The sequence below is a fragment of the Rhipicephalus sanguineus genome, chromosome 6, assembly GCF_013339695.2.
Source record: "Rhipicephalus sanguineus isolate Rsan-2018 chromosome 6, BIME_Rsan_1.4, whole genome shotgun sequence".
NCBI classification, from domain to species: domain Eukaryota; kingdom Metazoa; phylum Arthropoda; class Arachnida; order Ixodida; family Ixodidae; genus Rhipicephalus; species Rhipicephalus sanguineus.
The window spans coordinates 121942239-121951825 of record NC_051181.1 but is presented as its reverse complement, the minus strand read 5'-3'; the positions used below and the strand labels follow the sequence as shown (position 1 = coordinate 121951825).

Genomic DNA, 9587 nt, shown 5'->3' with positions numbered 1-9587 from the left:
CTTTTTTTTATGTGTGTGTGCAAAATTCGTTTCTAGGCGTGTAATTAAATCACTGTCAGCCGCCAATAACTTCGCGTTTCAGCGTTGCCAACCTAATGCCGTGGTGTCGCATAAGACGAGGGCATTTAGCCACCTAACGTACCTATACATAGTGTACGCTACACTCTCTCCCAAAAGCAGGTGCAGCTCCGAATTTTTTTCTGGAAAGGGCGGTGGGATAGGGCACCTGGGAGATGGCCGGACTGTGTCGTGCCGTATGCAGCATGACACTGCGCACACAACCCCCTTCCCCTAAAGTGTAAATTTTTTTAGACAATACGGATTTTTTGTAAAAATTTTATGACAGCCAGGCTCCCGTCACATTCGTACACGAACACTTACGTCGATTCAGATCAGTAGAGCAAAGAAGCACACGGACGGCCACAGGTCAAGACGGGACACCGCAGTGGCGTAGGCAGAAATTTTTTAGATGCGAAGCAGCTTTTGCGCTGGGCTTTGTCCGTAGTTCAATTGGCGACCGTCCGCTTTCTAAAACCTACCATAGCCATCTGTAACATACAGCTTCTCTGTAACATACAACTTCTCGGCGCGAGCGCGCGCTCGCGCCAAGGAGAAGTCTTCTTCGTCTTGTTCTTCGACCGCCTTGATGATGATACGTGCAGAGCACTTTAGGGGCTGCCCTAGCTTGCGTAACGCAGACAAAACCACGTGTGCTGGCACGCGCTAGTGCGTTCGGGCCAGTGTAAGGGGCTGTGTAAGACGCTGTGGCCTCTCCCCCTTGCACTCTCTCAGCAATCATGTGATGGCATCGGCGAACGAGACTCTGCAGACGCGCGATGAACCAACGCGTTGTATCCTAGTCAGAACGCGCTGGCACGCGCTAGCGCGTTCGGGCCTGTGTAAGGGGCTGGGTAGGACGCTGTGGCCTCTCCCCCTTACGCTCTCTCAGCAATCACGTGATGGCGTCGGCGAACGAGATTCTGCAGACGCGCGATGAACCAGCGTGGCGTGCTCCAAGAAGAGTTCGGGACGAGCAACAGCAACATGCAAGGACGCGTTAAGACCGGGCAAGGTTCCTGTGATGAACGGAACTTTAAGTCGACCTATGCGCTCCTTCGCATCCCTACATGGTTCCCTTTAGTGGGAGATGGTGAAATTTTTTTCGGGGGGGGGGGGGGGGGACCTCCTTGATCCGACGTGGTGTCCGGGTAGATAAGTGGGGTCGAGTGTCATATTGTGCTCTGTATCCCATGGGGAAAAAAATTGAGGGGGGGGGGGGGCACGGGCCCGGTGTGCCACCCCCTGGCTACGCCACCAGGGCACCGTCCGTGTGCTTCTTTGCGCTACTGTTCTGAGTTGTGCACTACCAACTAGCCCATCAGTCTGTCCTTTTGATCTTATGTCGAGGCGGAAATACTTTGCCACAACTAAAATGACATTGACGCGACTAATTATCAAACACTCGTTAATTAACTGTTTAATTATGCACTTGAGGGCAGTCATTTATGTGAGAAATTTGTAGCGCGTGCCAATTTATAGCATACCCATTTTTTTTAGAAATCAGAAAATTTGTACGTATAATTCGAGTTAATAATCGAATTTTAAGGGCGGTATTGAAACTGACGGCGCCCGACGCGCAACAAGCGCGGTCTCTGTTACGTAAGACCGGAACTACACGTGACAAGGAAGTGACGAAATTTGAATCAAGGAGCGCCAAAGCAGAATCTGGTCAGGAAAATCGGCAAGCGTTCTGAAATACACAAGTAGACAGCTTATTCTTTGGGTGCGAGGTTTGATGCTTATCTCCTCCTTCCTTAAATTATAAATAGGCGCGGAAAACTATTCCGCTTGCAAGCAAGAAGCACTGCCGCAGGGGCTGCGCCTGAGTTTTATCCTTCACACAGAAGGAAAAGGTTGATATTGCGGTTTTCTTGTGCACAGCTCGAAAGAAACGGATAAGCACCAAACACCACACGCAAAGGTAAGGCGTTCCGCTGGCGCAACAGAGATGACTTGCCGCTTTTCACGAAAAGATACGGCCACGACGCGTCCTCATTCAAATTTCACCACTTATGGTCTCACGGGTTCTTTCGGGTCTGACGTAGCAGAGAGGCCGCGCTTCCTGCGTGCCGGGCGCGATAAGTTTCGATATCGCCCTAAAATTCGATGATGGATATCTCAACTATGTGCAACTTTTGTGATAAAAAAACGGGTATGCCATAAATTATCACGCACTACAGCTTTCTAATGTAAACAATTGCCCCCAAGGTCTAATTAAGAAGTTCATTAACGAGTTTTTCTTAATTAGGTACAACAGTGTCATTTAATCTTGGGCAAAGTATATACGCCTCGACGTATAGAAACGACAGGAGCCTCACTTTCATAGGATTTGAAAAAAAAAGAAAAAATAACCTGTATTGTAAAAAAAAAAAACACTGACATACGCGTACACGAGCGTACATAAATGGTGGTGAACACCCCGAAAAAAAATTTCTGGCTACGCCCATGGGCTATGCATCATTAATATCTATGAAGTCACAGGTCGTACGTGACAGTATGATTGAGCTCAAAGCTTGGCAATTCATTCTTGCTGCAAAGAAAGCAAAAACTAATGCTTGGATTTCGCTTTTAAATTGTGGAATATTAAACAGCGTCGGTTCAGCCTTTGAAAGGTCGCCGTCGCGGCCGCCATAATGGCGCCGCTGTGTTCGTAACGACATACGGCCACGTTAGCACAGATGAAGTAAAAATTAGGAAATAGTATAGCGCAACGCTCTTGAAACAATGGTATCGGCCCAACACGTGATCATCAGGTCAAAGCGCAGTGCAGGCACATCTACGGCAGCGCAGTAAAACTAGCACACTCGGCCGATATACTCCAGAGTCACGTGTCAGGCAAATTCTATGAGATAAAACGATGGGAACGGCTTGCCAGAGAGTTCGCTTGCCATGGCTGGCTGCCTAACCTGCATGATGCTCACCTATTTTATTTGTTCCTTCGCGATACGGCTGGTGATACGGTAATGCACTTATATTGTGGCCGCCATTTAGCAGGCCAACAGATGCGGCGACTATAGAAACCCGGGGCATATACTGGACACTGTCGCATTGTGCCAATATTGCCGATTTCTGTAATGGCGTCATTTTAATCAGTGAAGCTGCAGCAGCCCTCCGGACCTATCAGAGCTTACGAGCTTGCGAATTACACAACACGAAGGAATTCGACCATATCCGGAATGGTACCACAGAGCAAACTGCATGAACAAAGACCGCTCCAACCGTCAATATAGCTCTTTTTACAGGAGAGAAGAAAAGCCTCCTTGCTGGACTGTGGCAAGGGATTTCAAAGGCTGACGTCACTGCTCCGGCAGTGCTTTTCGGGGGGGGGGGGGGGGGGGGTCACGCCCAGAGGCGATAATGGCGGCGCCTAAGAAGCCTTTTGTGAAAAGGTATATATATACGTCTAAGCCAGGGGCGTAGCCAGAAATTTTTTTCGGGGAGCGGTTACACCCCTGTTATGTTCGTGCGTGTGCTTGCATGCGCAAACATTGAGGAGGGGTGGATTCACCCCCCCCCCCCCCCCTTTCTCCTCAATGAGGCCAAACGAACGCAATATCAGCATTGAAAAATAGCAAATGTGAAAGAATTTAATGTTCAGTTTTACAGCCCTTAAGTACTGTGCGTAGGAATAGAGATGGGTCGACACCTGCGTGCTTCGAAAGACATACAATTCGCGGTTTTATTCGCACGAAATCGGAGTAAGAAAGTGTTAAAAGAACGCATATAAAGACACTAAAACACGACGTAAAACCATGTTAAAACGAACGAAATGGGCATACTCATGATTATAGTCTACACGGACGTTGAAACTATTGAACGTCATTACAAGCAGGGATAAGAACACAACATGAACACAATTAAAACGTTAAAAGTGAACCAGGTTAGGCGGAACAAACAGTTCACACTAAGCTGCCAGAACGCGAGCAATGCTGGCGGGCAAGGTCCACAGACTGCTGTTGCAATTCTGAAGACAGGTCTGTGGGTGACGTTTTTAACAGCGCTTGCCGGACGTCGATATCCCCGCCGCCATCTTGGTGTGTCGACGTGCTTTCGACGTCGTCGATGCTACCAGTGGCGACGTCTAGAAGCTCTCGCGGGCTCAGCGGTCGCACCGACGACGTCCTGCGGTGGCCAGTTGAAGAGACTCCGTCGTCGGTGAAAGACTGCGTCGGCGTGCAGTGCTCAGGGTCGTGCCTCGTCTTCCACGCCGCGAACGCGCGGTAATGGACGCGTGCAGCGAAGAACAACCAGAATACGTAGGCCGTGGTGAAGACGACGGCCAGCGCGCCCAGGCTCACGGCCTGAGCGAAGTTACCGCGCAACAGCTGCTTTGAAGCGCCGCGCACGCAGAGTAGACAGCTCAACGCGGCGACGGGAGTCAGAAGGGCGAACAGAAGCAGGTCGCCCATCAACGCCCTTTGCATGTGCGGCTCGCCCAGCAGGACCCAGCGGAAGAGCCGAGAGGTACTGCTGAACTCGGCAGCCGGTAGAAAACGGCTGTAGCACACGTCGCAGTGCAAATCTGCGTTGTGAATGTCCATACAACGCTCCAGACACGAAGCGTGCAGGAGGCCCGCGGCGCCCGGGCACTTGCAGAGAGACACGAGAGGTGCCCGCCGGTTCCCTTCGAGGCCGCAGATGCGGCAGGAGGCGGGCCTGTTACTCGAACCAGCCACTGGGTCGAGGCAGCCCGAAAGAGTAGCGCTGGGTGGGCTGCCGCATCTCGCCAGCGGGTCTGGTTCCAGTTCGCCTGCTGACGTAGTACCTGCAAAGACTTTCGGCCTTGCCGGGCAGTCTTCTGGAACTTGTACGGCTGTCCGTTCGACGCGTCTCTCGTTTTCAAACTCGACGCTCGAGTCGACGAAGACGAGGCAGCCCTTGGGCGTCCACGACGGCGAGGGATTGATGTCCGGGGCCGGCGGGTCGAGTCGTGTACGGCAGGACGTCTCCAGAGATGAAGTTGAAGACGACGACGAACTACGGTGGCGGTCTCGCTCCTCGTTGAGTATGGTGGCCTCGTCGCCATCTTTATCGCCGTGGCTCGGTCTTTTAAACGTGCGGCTTCGCGTTATCCGGGCTGTGACCTCGCGAATGCGTCGCTCGGCTGTCGACGTCCCGAGTGGTTTGGGAATCGCGAGCGCTTCCGTTGGCGTACCGCTCGAGAGCGTCTTGTAGCGGTCGCGAGGCATCACATACGGCCGACGCTTTTGCTAGCGGAAACAGGAGGTGCGTGTGCACGTAGTACAGCACTTGAGGCAGCAGGATTGATTGTCAACAAAAAAAGAGTTGCGCTCTTTCGAATATAAGCTTCTGTCATATGATACGAACGTTTGGTCACTTGACTGTATATAAGCACGCCCCCTCATAGGAGTGGTGGTACTGCGTGAAAGATAAGGGATCGGGGCCGATAGAGAATTCGATCTTCTTTAATGTGTCGTTTTTAGCAGATACTACAACAAAGCACTCTCCCCATCTGTGTGTCTCTTGGTTTAAGTTGCCTAGAACGCGAAAGAACACACTCATCATGCGCACGCACACGCATGCGTCGCACAGTGCCTGGGCGCATCCCCGCTCCTACCACCCAAAGCACAGAGTTAGTACAGAGTCTGTACTAACTCTATGACCTAAAGAGCGTTTGCGTGGGCAAGTATGTATCAGTGTATGTGTGGGGCCGAGTGAGGGGGTGTGTGTGGAAGGGGGCGTGAGTGTCTGTGAGTATTTTTACTGTGACGACACCTTACCCAGATAATTTACTTATGGCCCAGATATATACAAGTTTATTGCGTCTCGTATACAAGATGCAACGCTTTGTATTAGAGCAGCACAGATATGAGACCAAGTACTGGCCATATGCACATAACGTCGCCAGTGTTTCAGAAAAAAAAAAATGGAGGATGTTTGAGCTCCGCCTCAAGAGTAGAACGCGATAGCGAATCGGGCCCCGTTCGCATCGCCTTCTCAATAGGTAGCCTCGCTTCGCTTCTCGCTGGACACCTCAACCACGACGCAAGAGGCGTCTGTGCGAGTAACATTGATCGTTTAAAACTATCCTAGAATGCCTACTGCAAGTACGGTTGCGAAGAGCCCGCTACGCCATAATTCTTCCTTTTGCGAATCAGCGAAGTACCCACTACGCGCCCGTAAGACAACAAGCAAATCTACGCAGCTGCTCACTTTGTTGATGCCTTTGCTGATGATGATTAAATATGTCTGAGCGCCTTGTAATGGGTGGGTCTTTAAACCCCTCACTCGTTGTGCAATTCGGATGTTTTGACGCCTGGCGCGATTCTACGCTTCTGCCACGCAACATTATATGCGACAAGGAGACTCCTGGCATTACGTGACATTCGTACAGGGGTTTTTCTTTTTCGAAGCAGTTCCAAGCAATGGCGTGTCTCTGTGGTAGAGCATCTGCTTGCCTTGCAGAGGGCCTGGGTTCGATTCCCACTCGAACCGAAGTTTTTTTTTTTCATTATTTTATTTGCATCTATCTCGAATTTTCGCTCACGGACAACGCCGACTTTTCGCTTACAACCAACGACACCGACGCCGGAATTTCTGCGAAACGAGCTCTTCCACGCTATCGCGTTAAAATGCACACTGCGCATCAGCCAGTGCCCGCCTCGAGCAAAGATGAGGCCTTTTCACACCCCCATTGAACAAATGGAGGCTTTTCTGTGCATTTCGGGAGCTTCCCCGGGACAACGCAACGGCATGCTTCACTGCAAGCCGACCCTACGTGCCATGCTGCCACCTTTCAGGATCTGCACCCCTTTTGAAGTGGCACAGCCGCTGTTATGATGGCGTCAGTAACGGGAGGCAGAGGGATGCTTTCGTTCACCTTACTCTCCCACTCGTACCTCTCCATTGTGGGAAGAAGGCGGGGGTTGGTTGGTCCGTGGGAGACCCTTCGGCGTGCATTAAACCTTACACAGCCCTACTTTTACAGCTACATTTTATTCTTGGTATGCACTATACCGCTTGAAATGACAATTTGCAAATATGTTTCGAAATATTGATCGCTACAATTGATCAATTTATCTTGTGTGTACATCCCTCAGTGCACTTTTACTCCGGTTCCCACACAAGCCTCCCCCCCCTCACCCCAAATCCCGAGGAGCTTAAGGCGTATTAGCGAACTCGCGCCAATTTTTTCAATTGTCATGCGCGTTACCAGAACAGAACTTGATACTGCTCAGCACCCTCCCCGAGTGTTATCAAGTATTGAATGACTCTGGTATTAATGAATTAAAAATAACTAATTAGCCAACACTTGAGGTTCTGACGTAAAATTTTTAATAGCCTATATTATCCCCCAAATAATTTCCTTTTGTCAATAGTTACTGTGGTTGAAATACTTTTAGAATGCAGAGAAAATGCATTAGAGTTTAATAGCACCACGTAACTAGGAACTTGTGCGCCAGAACATTAATGCTCTACAGCATCAGCGTTCATACCTTTGAGAACTACGTTGTTGATTTTGCGATCCCAGGTTCATTATAGTATGACAAAATAAAAGGTTAGCCTCATTTTTGAATTTCGCGCGAAAAATCAACCTAAATGTCAGTGTGACGTCACGGATTTCGAAACCTTTTCTTCGTAGTACACTAAATTCATTAAATGGAACCTAAGGGGACCAGGAAAACATGCTCAGTTTAACAGGATTTCCACTTACAGGGAGACGAAAAGGGGTACACGATTCAGTACAAAACCAATTAGAGGCACTTCCACTTAAGCAGCAATTCTGTTTATGAGATTTCCATTTACCGAGAAGCTACTGTAGATCAGCCAAATTGTTTTAACAAAATTTCCTACAACTACACCTCTCGCTCCCTCAGGACAAAATGCAATTTACTGATTATATATATATATATATATATATATATATATATATATATATATATATATATATATATATGCCTGCGTTAATGTCATCATCAAGGCGCTCGAAGAACAAGAGGAAGAATACTTCTCTTTCGCACGAGCGGTCGCCTCTGGAAATAAGGTTACGCTTACGGCGCGGGACTTTAGAACCTGGCGCGGGATTTTTCAGAACCTGGCGAGCCAGCTCCTAAAAAAAAAAGTTAAATAAAAGAATTGAATAAATAAGTAAAGATAAAGAAAATAAATAAATGAATAAAATAAATAGGTACTTGTGATATTAGCATGGCAGTATCTTTGATTCCTTTATGTAATTAAATACGGCATCATATATACCCCTGTTGCAGAGACAAGAGCCTGTTGTAAAAGCCCTTAGGCTGCCTACTGCAAGTGCAGTTGCAAAGTACCCACTATGCCATAAATCATCATTTTGAAAAGTAGGATGTACCCACTATGTGTCTGTATGGCAATACGTGAACTTACATTGCGGCACACTTTGCTGATGTTGTAATTGATGTATCATGGTTGAGCCCTTTGTAATGGGTGCGTGGCTTTAAAGCACACACTCACGACATGTTTCTCATAGTGTGGGGCCTGGAACAGTTCCAAGCTTCTGCAGCGCAATACTCGTTTGCATATCTGCTAACCCGACTCCTCGCCAGATGAGACGCCTCTATAGGGTAGCTTTCCGAAGCTGTTTCAAGCACTGGCCCAACTGCGGTAGAATACTTGATCACCGCGGAGAATTCCTAGTTTTGATACCAACTCAATCGCAGGTTTTTCTCTTGCTGTGCGCAATAGCAGAGCCTGACCACATCGCCACCAGAATCTGTTGTGAAATTGAACAGCTTGCACTAAAATTATGAAAGCCGTAGCACACGCTAGAGAAATATATGTTGCAGAGAGTTGGCGTGCAAATTTCAAGGTGGCCGTGCCACCTGCATTTTTTTTACATTCACACATTTTTATGGCTTGCCAAGAGTCTTTTCACTTGAAAGTGGCATTTTTTGGTGTTGTGACAGGTTAACTTACTAACGCAAGTAAAATTTTTTTCTCTTTAGACCTTTCCCTACAGAAGATTAGCTGGGCTCGTCCACGCTGAAATAAGCGTGCGAGGATGCCACAACTAAGCTTCGGATTCATTTTGCAGAGTTCTTTGGCTTGAACAGATGGTGCAGTAAAAAAAAAAAAAACTAACAAAAACGCTCAAAGCATGCATTTTGTTCTAAAAAGGTCTGGAATCCAGTAATGGGCATTAGAAAATGGCGTCCTCCTCTGTGAGCGAGCATGGCGGCCTCAACTCCGTTCAGAAAATTTAAAAAATATGCTTGCTTGCCAAGGTTCTGCAAAATGAATTTCAGTTCTGCGAGGATGGCAGCGACTACACAGTGCAGCATATTTTCTACAAATTATCGGACGACCGCGTCTTGACGTATTGGCAGTGCACACTGACATACAAGCTTTTTGCAAGTCTTCCTGCTTATAATAATTGTGGCATTTAAGTCTTCCTCAGTCACTTTAGGAGACAAAAACAATTTCTTGAACACAAAAGAATAATTTACTAGGCAGTGTATACATTTGATAATTGCTTTTAATGAGCGCAACACGTAAAAAATATTTATCTTCGAAGGATGTAACAAGCAAAC

The 9587-nt window shown here is 48.1% G+C and overlaps 1 protein-coding gene across 1 annotated transcript; it reads right to left on the bottom strand.

Annotated features, from left to right (window-relative positions):
• Window positions 1-3627: 3627 nt before the first annotated feature.
• LOC119396297 (uncharacterized) lies at window positions 3628-5323 on the bottom strand. Its single transcript, XM_037663448.2, has one exon. The coding sequence runs from the start codon at window positions 5247-5249 to the stop codon at window positions 3960-3962; it is 1290 nt and encodes a 429-aa protein (XP_037519376.1). The 5' UTR covers window positions 5250-5323; the 3' UTR covers window positions 3628-3959.
• Window positions 5324-9587: the final 4264 nt, after the last annotated feature.

Bases quoted from the DNA above. Each gene is read 5' to 3' on its own strand.
- LOC119396297 (XM_037663448.2), bottom strand. From the start codon at position 5,249: ATGCCTCGCGACCGCTACAAGACGCTCTCGAGCGGTACGCCAACGGAA.